A 15,000-nucleotide genomic window follows, 5' to 3' on the forward strand; every position below is an offset into this window, starting at 1 on the left:
GGAGCGTTTTTACTAAATCAGACTGTCTTAAAAGTCCAACTGAAATTACAAAAGTCATTACTGTAGCAGCCAATAGTCATCTTCACACAGATTTTAAAATGTTTTTATTGTTAAAAGATCTTTATGGAAATTTCAGAATTACTCCCTTAAGCTTTGGTCATATCAGCGTTTAAAACAATGAAGTTTTGTGGCTGCAGGGGGGTGAAGAAAATATGCCTGAATTTTTTGCATCGAGTTCAACTGAACTCGAGAACAACTGATATGTAAATTTGCACCGTTGACCAACAACAAGCTGACCTGAAGGATGCTAACGTAGCTTATTAGCCATGTTGCTAAACATCCTGCCTCACTGAATGAATCTGTGTGGATTTATTGTTCTATTAGCGGATGAGCTAACGAGCTACAGACAGCTTTATTTTCCGTCTTCCATAACTTTTTATTGAATGAAATGTTGTACAATGACAAAAATGTCAGGAGGAAGTGAACAGAACAGCAGAGAGAAAAAAGCAAGTTAGTAGTTAGCTCGCTAGCTAGTGTGTCACCACATCACCAAACTTCCAGCTCCACCTGTTTGACATGAAATGTTTTAGTTAGCAATGGAAATGAAGCTGCATCTAAACGGACTGTTTTTAAGCTGATTAATGTTCTGCTCATTAGCTGATGCATTTAGTGAAGCTGTTGAAATAACATGAAAGTAACATCTAGTGGGAATCTGTGCTAACGTTAGCAAGCTTGGCTAACTAGCTTTCGGAGCTGTGCAGGACGAGTCCAAACAAGTGTTTTGTTTGTTTGAAGCAGAAAATAACAGAAATGTAATTTCAGTTGGACTTTAATGGAATAATTTTTATGTCTCTAAGAATTGCTGACAGATTTATGTCATTTTTAAAAACATTTAAAACTTAGAAAATACATTTTGCTCAAATGTTCATACTTTCTGTCTTTATTGCTGACTGTTAAATGTTAAAGAAAACAAAATCAGTTTCTATTTCATGGCTCTGTAACTAAATGAGGGAGTGCATCTTTAAATTCTGAATATCTTTATAAATATTTAATCTCACGTCAGTCCATCCTGAAGAAATACACACACACATTCAGATTCACTCACAAAAACACACCTGGAGAAATAGTTATTCACACTCACGGCCTCGACCAATCAGAGAGCAGCACACAAACAAACAAACATGCTGAGAATCACCATAGCAACCGAGCCGTCACAACAGAAAGGCAACAACACACTCGTCCAGTTAATATACAATCAGAGTGAGACCTCCATCACACCGCCGCTGTGTCCAGAAGGTGACGAACAGGTGATGGTCAGGTGTTTGGTGGCTGGAGAGTCTCGTCAGAGGAGCTGCAGGTGTTTGTGCTTCAGAATGAATCTTTGACTTCAGTAACACTTTGTTATTCACAGAACCGGTCACCATGGAAACAACAAGCTTTTCAGCTCGGTGGCTCAACACTGTCGAGGATCAGAGTTAAACGTTACTGCAGAGATCTTATCTGACCGTCAATCCACTTAAAGGACACGTTCACTGTTTTTCTGTCTGTCAGGTGACCAAATGAACACTGAAACATGGTTTTCTTGCTGATATTATTCCTCCTGTTCATATTGGACACTACGAGATCCTTCCTAATGTGATTTCAGTGTAAGCAATGGAGGACAAAATCCACAGCCCTCCTTCTGTGCAGAAATGTGTTCAGAAGTTTTTCTGAAGATATTACGAAGCTTCAGAGTCAAATCAAGTTGAAATCTTCCAAACTCTTTTTTGTATAAATTGTACTCTCTGTGTTTCCCTGATCTGTCTAAATAAGACACTTAAGACTCATATTAACTTCAGATAAACGTCCTGCAGATTTTATCCTCCACTTACAGATGTGGCCAAAATTATTGGTACTCTTGCATGTTATCAAAAATAATGCACCATTTGCCTTGAACAGTGTTGAAATTAAAATATATTTTATCATCAATGCATGTCTATGTTTGGTTTGCAGGGGAACAAAATTATTGGTACCCTTTAGAAGTTGTAAGAGATAATTGATTTGTAGTGATATTTTAAGAAGACTATTGTATTTTAATTAGTATCACAGGTGTTTTCAAGCTTATAATCACTCATGCAGCCAGTTTAAAAGGAGAAAATGACTCACTCTGCTGTTTTGTGCCACTGTGTTTATCACATTAAACATGGCAAACAGAAGGAAAACTAGAGAGTGGTCTGAAGGTAATAGCCAAGCATGGTCAACATAAAGGTTACAAGACCATCTCCAAAGAGCTCGATGTTCCTGTGACCACTGTTGCCAATATTATTAAGAAGTTTAAGGCCCATGGAACTGTAGCCAACATCTCTGGACGTGGTAACAGGAGGAAAATTGGCCTGAGATTTGAACAGAGGGATTGCTCGAATGGTTGAGAAAGAACCAAAGAAAACTTCAATACAGATCCAAGCTGATCTTCAAGTTCAAGGGACAATAGTTTCAAGTTGCACCATCTGTCACTGTCTGAATGAAAATGGGCTCCATGTTAGAAGACCCAGGAAGACCCCACTTCGAAGAGGGAGACACAAAAAGGCCAGACTGGACTTTGCCAAAATGCATGTTGACAACTTGTTGAACAAACTTCAACGATTCCTTCATCCAAACCATCAACCTGTCTCTTAGACCCCATCCAAACTAGGCTGCTTAAGGAAGTCTTACCCTTAGTGAGCACTTCTTTACTAGATATGATCAATCTGTCTTTAGTAACAGGCTATGTACCACAGTCCTTTAAAGTAGCTGTAATTAAACCTCTTCTTAAGAAGCCAAGTCTTGATCCGGGTATTTTGGCCAATTATAGACCTATATCTCACCTTCCATTTCTATCTAAGATCTTTGAGAAAGCAGTCTCTAATCAGTTATGTGACTTTTTACATAACAATAGTTTATTTGAGGATTTTCAGTCAGGATTTAGAGGCATCATAGCACAGAGACAGCACTGGTGAAAGTTACTAATGATCTCCTGACTGCATCGAACAAAGGTCTTCTCTCCGTACTTGTCTTGTTAGATCTTAGTGCCACATTTGACACCATTGATCATCACATCCTATTTCAGAGACTGGAACATTTATTGGCATTAAAGGAACTGCATTAATCTGGTTTAAGTCCTATTTATCAGACCGATTTCAGTTTGTACATGTTAATGATGAATCCTCCATGAAGGCAAAAGTTCCACAAGGTTCTGTACTTGGACCAATTCTATTCACCTTGTATATGCTTCCTTTAGGTAATATTATTAGGAAACACTCCATAAATTTTCATTGTTATGAAGATGATACCCAATTATATTTATCAATGAAGCCTGATGAAACCAATCAGTTAAACAAACTCCAAGCATGCCTTAACGACATAAAGACCTGGATGACCTGCAATTTTCTGCTACTAAACTCAGATAAAACTGAAGTTATTGTGTTTGGCCCTAAACACCTTAGAAACACATTATCTAATGATAAAGCTGCTCTGGATGGCATTACCCTGGCCTCCAGCACCACCGTAAGGAATCTGGGAGTTATCTTTGATCAGGATATGTCCTTTAACTCCCACATAAATCAAATCTCAAGGACTGCCTTTTTTCACTTACGTAATATCACAAAAATCACATCCTGTCCCTAAAAGATGCAGAAAAACTAGTTCACGCATTTGTTACTTCTAGACTGGATTACTGCAATTCCTTATTATCAGGCTGCTCTAACAAGTCTCTAAAGACTCTCCAGCTGGTCCAGAATGCAGCTGCACGTGTTCTGACTAAAACTAGAAAAAGAGACCACATTTCTCCCATTTTAGCTTCACTGCATTGGCTTCCTGTAAAATCTAGAATAGAATTTAAAATCCTTCTCCTAACTTACAAAGCCCTTAATGGTCAGACACCATCATATCTTGAAGAGCTCATAGTACCGTATTATCCCACTAGAACACTGTGCTCCCAGTATGCAGCTTACTGGTGGTTCCTACAGTCTTTAAAAGTAGAATGGGAGGCAGAGCCTTCAGCTATCAGGCTCCTCTCCTGTGAAACCATCTTCCAGATTGGGTCCGGGGTGCAGACACCCTCTCTATGTTTAAGAGTAGGCTGAAAACTTTCCTTTTTGATAAAGCTTATAGTTAGGGCCGACCAGGCTCGCCTTGGATCAGCCCTTAGTTATGCTGCTATAGGCCTAGACTGCTGGGGGACTTCCCATGATGCACTGAGCTCCTCTCTTATTATTATTATTATTATTATTATTATTATTATTATTATCATTATTGTTATTATTATTATTACTACTGTTATTACTATACATTTCTATGTGGAACTTCCGTTGTGCTATTCTCTCTTTTCTCCTGCTTGCTCTCCTCTCTCTCTCTCTCTCTCACTCTCTCTTTCTTTCTCTCTCAACCCAACCGGTCAAAACAGATGGCGCCCACCTGGAGTCCGGTTCTACTCAAGGTTTCTTCCTGTTAAAGGGGAGTTTTTCCTTGCCGCTGTCGCCAAGCGCTTCTCATGGGGGAATGTTGGATCTCTGTAAATTAAAGAGTACGGTCTAGACCTGCTCTATGTGAAAAGTGCCCTGAGATAACCTCCGTTGGGATTTGGCGCTTTATAAATAAAATTGACTTGACTTGACCAGACATATCCTTTAAGTTCCTGCAGTATAGAGTTTGGTGATTCCAGGTGGACCTATGTGTGTTATTGAGAATGTGTGACTGGAAGCAGCAGCAGTGTGATGCTGAGATAATCTGTTGTGTTTCTGCAGATAAAACATGTTTCCTGTTGAGCCACCGAGCATCAGACTCTCGCCGCTCCAACTTTCCATCTCATTAAGCTCAGTAAATGCATATGAACGCGGTCCTCCGGTGGTCCAGGTGCCAAGCTGTTAGTGTCAAAGTAAGGCGTTTGTTTTGAAAGGTGAGAGACTAGTCCTTGAACCGGCGTCCCTGCAGACTCTTATAATAGTTCTCCTGCTCAGTCTGGTTACGAATCTCTCGATCCAAAAGAACGAGTGCTGTCTTGCGTCTCATGGCCATTTCCCTTCGCTGTGCGTCCGCAGACAACTCCACCTGTGCGTGAGGCGGGGGCAGGGCCGGGTCGAGCTCCATGGCGGCACATGGCGAGGCGGATCGGTGCGGCCGGAAGCTGCTGCCGCGGGCCGCTGAGTCTCCCCGGTGGAGGCTGTTCAGGTCGTAGGTGTCTCGCGGGTCGCCCCCATTAGACCCTGCCCACTCCCATGGGTTACCATTACCAGCCAGGGGTGGGGCTTGAGGAGGGGGCGGGGCTTGGACTACAGGGTGGTGGGGGGCATGGGCGTCCACGGTGACGATACCCGAGCCCTCCCGAGGCTGCTCGGTGGGGCGGTAGTGCGGCGAGTCAGTGGAGGAGGAACCGGAGCAGGTGGAGGTGGTCTCAGACGACCTCTCCCCAGAGGAAGATGAGGGGAGGAGGCCCTGCTGCTTCGTCATGGCGATGACCTGCATGAGTCGGGGCTGGTTGGCGGTGCGGGATGACCCGTCCCCGCTGGTCTTCTCTCGGATGGCGAGCCACTTGGCACGGGTCAGCGCACTCTTTGGGGAGACTGGCGGTGGTCCTGCTTCAGGGATCTGAGGCGGTCTGGGAGTCGCCACCACTTTGGCTCCCCCTGGAGGTGGAGTAGGGTTACGATTAGAGGCGGTCCTCCCAGACTGCACTGCGGGCTGGTAGATGGGTGCCTGAGACCCCCCGTCGTCCGTCACCACAGAGCCCCCCTCAGAGCCGTCCTCGCTGGCCTCGCGCTCCGCTTCGTCCCGCACGTTCAGGCCACGCATCTCCATCGACTTCTGCTTCCACTCTGACACCAGCTGCTGAGACCGCAGGGGGTCCATTGGGACCTGGACTGCCTTCAGACGCCTCTGGACCGGCTGGACCGGCTGAACCGGCTGGACCAGATCCTCCGGCCCATCGTTGGCGCCCAGCACCCCGTTGACGTTCATGCTCGCTCGCGGCAGAGTGTTGCTGAAGGTCACCATGGTCTCCTTCCCCATGGGGCTACGAGGGGCCAGCAGCTCCACGTCCACACTGGCTCTCTTCAGGCTCCCCATGGAGGTCTTCTCCCTCTGCAGGGGTCCCAGGCCCTCCATCCGGTCCCTGGGGGCCGGAGCTGCCGCTATCTCATCGTTACTCTCGGAGGCGGAGGCGGGGCCTTTGTTGTAGACAGACTCGTGTCCTCGCTCCGTCAGCGCTCGCAGAGGGTCCTCCTTCGGGGGCGGAGGAGGCGGGGCCACAGTGATGTCATCAGAGGACCTGAAGTTGGCCACAGCGTGAAACGCCTGCAGGAGGAAAAACAAAACATGTGTCTGACAACTGAATAACGTCACACTGTGAACCGTCATCAGCTGTAATAAACAAATAAACAAACACGATTCACAATAGAATAATAAAACTTTAGTTTCTGATTCTGATCTAAAAAAATATATTTTCATATATTTTTAGCCACATTAGCTGCACAGCTGTGTGGATGTTCAACATCTGTCAGTCTGAGGATGATTGTTTCTCTCAGGTGGAAGTACGACAGACTCATCTTGACCTGATGACATCTGATGACGTCATGATCTCACCAGGTAGGCAGCAATGAACGCTCCGATGAGGAAGCCCACGTAGACGTCGATGGGATGACTGCGATGCTGCGTGATCTGAGTCAGACCTGTCAGCGCCGCTGCAATGGCGAACGCAAACACCAGGACGGGCTTCAGCAGCTTGGTGCTGTCGGAGATGGTCGAGTTAAAATACATCTGAGGAGAGACGGAGACAGTCTGATGTCAGAGAGTCCTGCAGCCCCCCACCTATCAGTAGCATGAGGACGGTCATACTTACAGAGACATACACAGCAGCGAAGGCCGACAGCGTTGCATGCTGGGAAGGGAAAGTTTTCCTGTCAGGACAGAAGAAAGAGAAAATCAGTTTAGAGATCTCTGAGACTCTGAAGATGACACCGATGCTTGATGTCCTTAACCTTTCAGACGACGACAGAAAAAGTAAATCAGGACGAAATAAAAGGAATCTTCTTTCCTGATTCTGCCAGGTGACGACCTCTCACACCTGAGCAGGTGAAAGAAAGTAACAGCAGCTCACCTGGCGGCCATGATGGCGTGCTGGTCATGTCCGGAGCAGATGTCTTTTGTGATGTAGGGGTTCTTGTCACAGGAGACTCCGGCCTGAGTGTAGTTTGGTTTACAGACGGTGAGGAAGAACGGAGCGTGGTAACCTGTCGACAGCTGGATGATGTCAGTGACCAGAGCCGTCGCACACAGACCGAACACATGCACACCTGGGGAGAGAACACAGATAGCACTGAGGTGCTATACACCTGTACACAGGTAACACAGGTAACACAGATAGCATTGAGGAGCTATACACCTGTACAGCAGGTGTTGATGGTGTAGCAGGTGGAGTCGTACCTACGAAGCGCACCGTCCTCCTCAGGAAGGAGTTGAAGTTGCAGCCTCCAGCGTTGATGCTTCCTTCGGCTCGGCGCAGCTTCAGTCTGGACTGCAGGCAGTAGATCAAACCCTCCACCAACATGATCTGACACACAAAACAAACAAACCCTCAGTCAGGAGCTGCAGAGCTACACCTGCAGAAACCTGAGTCCAACCCCACCCTGACATGACCTCCACCTGACCCCTACCTGATCTGCATGCAGATAGTTTTAGATTTATTCGTCAGGTTTTCAGATTTCTGTCTCCAACTTTAATACAAATGAGCTGAATCAAATTTAATGTTTGTTTCTCACAACATTGAAGAGGTCATATTTTGCTTTTAGTGATTTTCTGTCATGTTTATCCTGTTCTGATGTTAAACGTGGTTCTAAAACTGGAGGTGAACTCTCATATTTCAGCTCCAACATGTACGGATGGATTTGAGAAGTTGACATTTGGAGTAAAGAAGGAGAAAAAGAAGTGAAATCCTGCTACTATAGTTTGTTTACGTAGCCTCCGGAGCCGGAGGAAGCTTCCTGAAGCTGACCAATCAGAACAGAGTGGGCTCATTGGGAGGCGGGGCTTAAAGAGACAGGAGCTAAAACGGCCTGTTTCAGACAGAGGCTGAACTGAGGGGCTGCATAAAGGACCAGTAGAAGATCAATAAGGAGTTTTTATTCCAGTAGAGCCCCAGAATATAAATATAGAGGCTGGAAATGTGCAGAATATTGTTCATTAAACAACAAGAATGCAACACTAACATCTCTTTCCAAACAAAGGAGGTGAACAGATGATCCACAGAGTGAACTGAGTACAGTTTCCATGGAAATATGAAGAAATAACCCACACAAAGTGTCAACAGTGAAAGGTCTGTAGAAATGACTTTCACATCTCAAAACATGATGAATAAAATAAAACTTATATCAGAGGAGACTGTTAGACTGTTTATATCTCACTGAACTGTTTTACCAACATAATCTGAGGCGACTGTTTGTTTGAATGAAGCTTCATTTATATTTCTGTGTATCTGCTCATGTGTATCCGTATGTTTGTTACTGAGGCGGCAGGTCCTGCGAAGGCGAGGCTCAGCAGCATCAGCAGCGGGATGAGTTCATCTCCTCCGTCCACGTACGGCATGCTGAGGTCGCGGTCGTGGCAGCGGAAGCCGACCTGCGCCGGCTGCAGCACGTCGGTCAGCTCCAGGAAGTACAGAGACACCATAGAAGAAGCCACGATGGGCAGCTGCAACACAACAACAGAGACACTGTGAGAGTGTAATCAAGGTGCAAAAAAGGTGCAAAACATGCAAATATTCTCTGAAATGTGAGTATTTCCTGGTTAATTTAGTCCTCCATGACAGTAAACTGATAAAATCAATAAAATCAATAGTTTTAACATCAGTGTGAATGTGTTGAGGTCAGACCAGCAGATCATTTACACCTGACGCCACGTAAAACTGACAAACACATAAAAACTCTTCATACATGAAAAATACAACAAGTCTGTTTGATCATGTGACTCCTGAACGACACGTAGCAGCGTCTCTATCAGCAGTAATCAGCAAGACGACATCATCACACATCACTGTTAATCAATAATGATGTTTGATGATGTGATGGCGTTGTGCTTCAGGTCTGGTTGGTTTAAAGATGATGGTTTCCGTTACAATGATCACTTTGTGGTGGGTTAAAGTTACTACTTCCTTAAAGCTATAATATGTAACTTTTCCATATTAAAATGTCTAAAAACAAATAAAAACTGTTTTATTCTGTGTTTTTACTGGTTTTAACCTCATGAACGATGAACACTGGAGTAATCCTAACTGGGAGAAACTGGTTGTTTAACAATGAAGACAACAACTCCCATGATCCCGCGCTGCTTCACGACGTCATCAAACTCTGTCTCTGTCTTATTGTTTGATTGAGACGCCTAACAGCAGAAATGACATGTAGTGTATTTTAAGTTAGGCCACCTTCGTTGTCATGGCAACAATAATAACCACAGGGTTGAGGTTAGGGGACGATCGTAGTTACACTGTCGGGTTAATCGTCAACACCTGTGATCTCTTGATAAATAGACAACAGGTCTTCAATTAATGCTTATTAATTTAACTCTTCCTGCTTTATTTTGGAGCAAAAACTAAAATTTAATACCCAAATTAAAATGTCTACAGCTCCTGAACAGTGATGAAATCAGGTCCTGCCAGAAGAAGATATTTCAGTCTGGAAGAGATTGTTGGTCTGATATTGGAGGATGAGACAGTTACATGTTCACATCATCAGATCCTTCTCAATGTAAAGCTGCTCCTACAGAGAGTGATGCATTCTGGGTTGTTTGTAGCATTTATGTTGCTAGGCTAGTGAGTTTCCTCCAGTCTGTTAGAGTCAGTCAGGACTTCAAGTGTTTGTTAGCTCAGTTTAACCTGCAGGAGCTTCTGAAGGCTGAAGATGTGACACAGTGAGGCCTGAACTCCCCTCATTTATATATTTATATGTTTATCTGCTCACAGCATCATGTGACTCATTAACTACTGAATGAACTTGTCTCTGAGTCACATGATCACCGGTCTACGGTCACATGATCAACCTGATCAGGAGGTGAAAACATCTGTTTGTTTACTTGTATCAAATCATCATCACAGAGACTCTCTGCTCCTGTTTTCACTGTAACCACGGCAACAGAGCTGGACCGCCGCTGATACTGAAGAAAGACATCTGAGGGTTGTTCAACATAACACATCCTTTCTTCATGTTAGCGGAGATAAGCAGAGTCTGTGTGCGTCCCCATGAAACATAGAGAGGAAGAATTGCTGATTGTGTGAATTTGTTAATTAAAAAACTTAGTTAATATACTTATTTACCAGTCAATGCTCTCTCAGTGCCTCCCACATCCAGAGGACTTAAACTTTAAACCTGATGCAGCAGATTTAAACATTAAACTGTCTGACTCTGTCCCATCATGAAGCTTCAGTACAAATCACTTTAGTTTTTGACCAAATCAAAGTGAAATTAATATTATATATTTAATATTATCTGTGATAAATACCAATAGACTAATCAATTTTATTCTATTTTTTGTTCAAAGTATTTATTCATTAGTTTCTTGTTTTTTATTAGTTTTTTTCTTTTAAATTTGAAATAGTTTGATATATTGTAACAAAATCCCGCAGTAACCCAAACCTCACCATTACAAATATACAACATGACATCAAATCAATGGTAAGTCTGATAAAAGACTAATCAATATTCTAATCGGTGTTCTAATAGCTGCAGTAGCAGCAGTGTTAAACAGACTTCACAGCAGATCAGGTGGTGAAAGGACGACGCTTTTTACCGCCAATTTAAGCCGAAACTCAGAACATAACCTGCTCCGGACCAGGTTACGTTTGCAGCATCAGTTACCATGGTGATGTAGCAGGTTAACAGAGAGTTACCATGGTGATGTAGCAGGTTAACAGAGAGTTACCATGGTGATGTAGCAGGTCAACAGAGAGTTACCATGGTGATGTAGCTGGTTAACAGAGAGTTACCATGGTGATGTAGCAGGTCAACAGAGAGTTACCATGGTGATGTAGCAGGTTAACAGAGAGTTACCATGGTGATGTAGCAGGTTAACAGAGAGTTACCATGGTGATGTAGCTGGTTAACAGAGAGTTACCATGGTGATGTAGCTGGTTAAAAGAGAGTTACCATGGTGATGTAGCTGGTTAAAAGAGAGTTACCATGGTGATGTAGCAGGTTAACAGAGAGACACCTTAATGACATTGAAAACCCTGCAGGCTCAACATACCTCACTAACCCACTGATCTTGCTTTATAGTAACTTACAGCCCTCTGATGTCATCAACAGATCAGCTGACTTACTTACTTCGACAAAGTAGAAACATGGCAGCAGAGTCAGACTATCCTTCGGAGGTTTCTTCTTCATCTTCTCTGACGAGTTCATCATCATCCTGCAACACACACACGCACACACACACACACACACACACACACACACACACACACACACACACACACACACACACACACACACACACACACACACACAGCAGTTAAACCAGTTCAGCCTCTTTTTGGTTTGCGTGTTTTTCCAGGTTTGATTCAGAATGAAATCAGTAAAACAGCTGATAAATATGATAAATATGTTAAATATATAACTTAACTTTAACTTTATTAATTGAAATGAACATTAAACACAAAACGTCTTTTCTCCAGACTGCACGAAGTCTGTAACATCAGCGTTTAAACTCAATTAGAAAACAAACATGCTGGAACGTGTCTGATGAGAAGCGACCCGACCAGACTAACACCGTCTCCACGCCGCCTCCACGCCGCCTCAACGCCGTCTCCACGCCGCCTCAACGCCGCCTCAACGCCACTCGCTCTGCAGCCGCTGAGTTCAAATAACTTACAAAGAGCGAGGAGATGGAAGTGGAGGAGGCCCGACCATCATCATCATCATCCCAACATCAGTTTACTGTTCTACACGTTACGGTTCTTTAAATCCACATCACGGGTTCTTTCCTGCTGACAAACTTAAACTGGGTTTCTGTAGAACGTAGAACACACAGACTGCTGAGAGCGATGTTCTGATCCGTTCTAATAACATTCAAATAGAAATAAATGAGCCGGTTACTGAGGTCATTCAGTTCTGTTGGTTCTGCGTTCTCTAACTATGTTCTAGTTAGTACAGACCAGAGAGAACCAGCTTCAGTGTTTGGTTCTATGAGACATGCAGTTTCTATTTGCTGATACTGACAGTAGATATAAATAGAAAATTAATAGAACCTGTTCTAGAACCACGCCTCCAAGTAAAGGAACCAATCGTATCTGACTGAGTCTGACTGAACCGGTTTGATCAGTTTCCTTTAAAAGGAGTGGAGGTTCTGATCAGCGTCATTATGCAGACTGTCGGCACGGCAACAACACCAGAACCAGAGGACCAGAACCAGAGGACCAGAAACAGAGGACCAGAACCAGGTAAAGTGTTCGACCTGTTCAGAGTTTATTCAACTTTAATCTCAAACTACTGAACTGTGATGATGACATGATGAAGAACCTGTTTCTGCTGACGTTCCGTCTTCTTTAAAAAGGTTTTTGATTAATTTGTAACCAGTAAAACTCTCCCAGTTCAGACACGTTTTCTTCACGTTTTCTTCAGCTGTATTTTGGAGGTTCAGTTCTGCTTTTTGTTCGATAAAACTGAGACTGACAGATTATTGATTAATTATTGATGTTTTTATTTCTGTAAACTTGATTATTGGCTGAGCCGTGTTAAACACACACCTGCGACCGTATTACAGCAGTATAACTGCATCCATTAGTCACATATACAGACTGTTTTAAAAGATTGTGTTGTGAGTTTTGATCTACTGGCTGCAGTCGGCCTGATGAGAGACGGACGGGACAGAAGATAAGAAAGAAAAGAGAGAAAAGAAGTTAACAAGAGAATTGAAGAGCTGGAAAAGAAACGAAAGAGAAACAAGAAAAACCGAAACTGTTGAACAGATGACGTGTCATCATCCTGTCAGTCTGGTTCATCAGATCCTGTTTCACTGCTTTCACTTCGTTCCTCTCAGCGCTGCTTCGTCACCCAGCTGCCCTCCTCTGCCTCTCTGTTATGTATCTAATATTGAAGTACTGCAGTGTTTATCTCACAGGTTCCTGTCGTGTTCCCAGAGTTTCCCCCAACCAATCAGCTCCTGATCTGTTCTTCTGTCTAATCACCTGAGCTTCTCCGCCCATGTCTCCACCTGCACCTCATCCCCTCGTTACTGCAGTTAGTGGTTGACTCCTGTTTTTCAGATCAGTGTTGTTGGATCCTTTGTTCTGTTTTGCTGCTCCTTCACGTCCGAGTTTATTAAGAGATGTTCTTCAGTTCTTACTGGCTGCTTTGTCCTGCGTTTGGTTCCGTCTCCAGATACACTATGTGGTCCGTTCACTGTTTTCAGACCTAACTGGAGCTAAACCAGACTCACAGTTTTATTCCACTGTGGAAAACAGGAAAGGTGAACTCTGTGGTTTCAGCAGGTAGATAAATGCAGGGTTTAACCGGTTCATCAATGATCCACCGATCAGCTGATCCTGGTATCTGTTGAAAGATCCCGAGTTTATCACTGGAGGAATAAAAACACACCTGAACCAGCAAAGAAGAGCGAAACAGAACTAAACACAACAATCACACAATTAATGTTGACATCCAGATAAATGTTGATGATCACACCAATGTTTAAGCATGCTTTCCACTGCATCTGTGTGTTGCTTAGCAACCATTCTGCTAAATGTCACTGAAGAACTACTTTGCTTGGTAGAAGAATGTTTGTTATGAATAAAAAATGGTGTTTTTTGTTGCTGTGACTTTACTTTTAGAAACCGTGCTGGATGTTTGTAGTAACTGTTTAATAAAAGCAATGAGATCAACTAACAGCTAACTGCTAACAGCTAACTGCTAACAGTTAATGGCTAACAGCTAACAGCTAAGAGCTAACACCACCATGTTTTCTGCTTCACTTTGTTTCAAACATTTACTGAAGTTTGTCTTTATCATCGTTTCAAACATCACCGAACAAACTCTCTGCTGTTTTTATTCAAACTGTCTGAACAGAACCTCAAATCTGAAAACTAATCAATAATATCAATAATTTACATTATTTATCAAACAGTTTTCCATCTGGTCTAAATGTTGAACAAACATGATGTGAAAGTTTAAATCAATACAGTTAAATAAAGTCACATTTAACAGTAAATTAAAGACATCAGTTCTTAAAGTTCTAATGTCTTTAATTGATTTATTGATCAGAAACTGTTTTGTATTGATAAACTGATTCTCGATCTGTTTACTATTCATCAGAGACAATCTAATCAGACTCATTGATCTTTGATCAGATCACATCCCAGATTCAGACAGAATTCTTCAAAACAAAAGCCCATCTGGATAAAATGTTCTGTTTCTGATTTTTGTTCTGTTAGAACCTGTTAGAACCATGATCTCAGAACCAGAGAATGAAGGTTCTGCTTCAGGAGGAGGGAACTGGACTTCACTCATTGTTCCAGCAGTGGTCGTCAGTGTCAGTCTGCTGAGCAAAGGTACCCGCTAAAACCTGTTAGAACCTGTTAGAACCCGCTAGAACCTGTTTGAACCTGCTATAACCCGTTATAACCTGTTAGAACCTGCTATATCCCGTTAGAACCTGTTAGAGCCTGTTAAAACCTGTTAGAACCCGCTAAAACCTGTTAGAACCTGTTAGAACCCGCTAGTACCTGTTTGAACCTGCTATAACCTGTTAGAACCCATTAGAACCTGTTAGAACCTGCTATAACCCGTTAGAACTCACTAGAAACTGTTAGAACCAGTTAGAACCTGCTATAACCTGTTAGAACCTGCTATGACCTGTTAGAACCCGCTAGAACCTGTTAGAACCTGTTAAAACCTGTTAGAACCAATTCCTTCTGGAGGCAAAAACGCTGCTGGCAGCTAGAGGAACAGATCCAGCAGAAGGCCGAGATCTTGGAGGGTCAGGTTCTCATGGGTTCCTCTGGTTCTG

At 43.2% G+C, this 15,000-nt stretch overlaps 2 protein-coding genes across 4 annotated transcripts in view; one reads left to right on the forward strand and one right to left on the reverse strand.

Annotated features, from left to right (window-relative positions):
• plppr3b (phospholipid phosphatase related 3b) overlaps positions 1-15,000 on the reverse strand; it is a 19,290-nt gene that overhangs the window by 418 nt on the left and 3,872 nt on the right. Inside the window, exons 2-8 of the mRNA XM_067596008.1 lie at positions 11,322-11,406; positions 8,512-8,697; positions 7,435-7,561; positions 7,109-7,304; positions 6,851-6,908; positions 6,595-6,768; positions 1-6,306 (exon numbers count right to left, since the gene is read on the reverse strand). The exon at positions 1-6,306 is cut by the window's left edge and continues 418 nt beyond it. Of these exons, the coding sequence (XP_067452109.1) occupies positions 4,921-6,306; positions 6,595-6,768; positions 6,851-6,908; positions 7,109-7,304; positions 7,435-7,561; positions 8,512-8,697; positions 11,322-11,405 (2,211 nt within the window). The 5' untranslated portion in view covers position 11,406 and the 3' untranslated portion in view covers positions 1-4,920. The remainder of the gene's footprint in view (positions 6,307-6,594; positions 6,769-6,850; positions 6,909-7,108; positions 7,305-7,434; positions 7,562-8,511; positions 8,698-11,321; positions 11,407-15,000) is intronic.
• LOC137187250 (coiled-coil domain-containing protein 127-like) overlaps positions 11,904-15,000 on the forward strand; it is a 3,630-nt gene continuing 533 nt past the window's right edge. The window contains exons 1-3 of one of the 3 annotated variants that reach the window (XM_067596025.1): positions 12,384-12,436; positions 13,117-13,235; positions 14,426-14,542. In XM_067596025.1, the coding sequence (XP_067452126.1) occupies positions 14,440-14,542 (103 nt within the window). In that variant the 5' untranslated portion in view covers positions 12,384-12,436; positions 13,117-13,235; positions 14,426-14,439. Of the gene's footprint in view, positions 12,437-13,102; positions 13,236-14,425; positions 14,543-15,000 lie in introns of all 3 variants that reach the window. The other 2 variants (XM_067596026.1, XM_067596024.1) reach the window with 2 other exon arrangements.

This window comes from Thunnus thynnus, chromosome 8 (assembly GCF_963924715.1).
Source record: "Thunnus thynnus chromosome 8, fThuThy2.1, whole genome shotgun sequence".
NCBI classification, from domain to species: domain Eukaryota; kingdom Metazoa; phylum Chordata; class Actinopteri; order Scombriformes; family Scombridae; genus Thunnus; species Thunnus thynnus.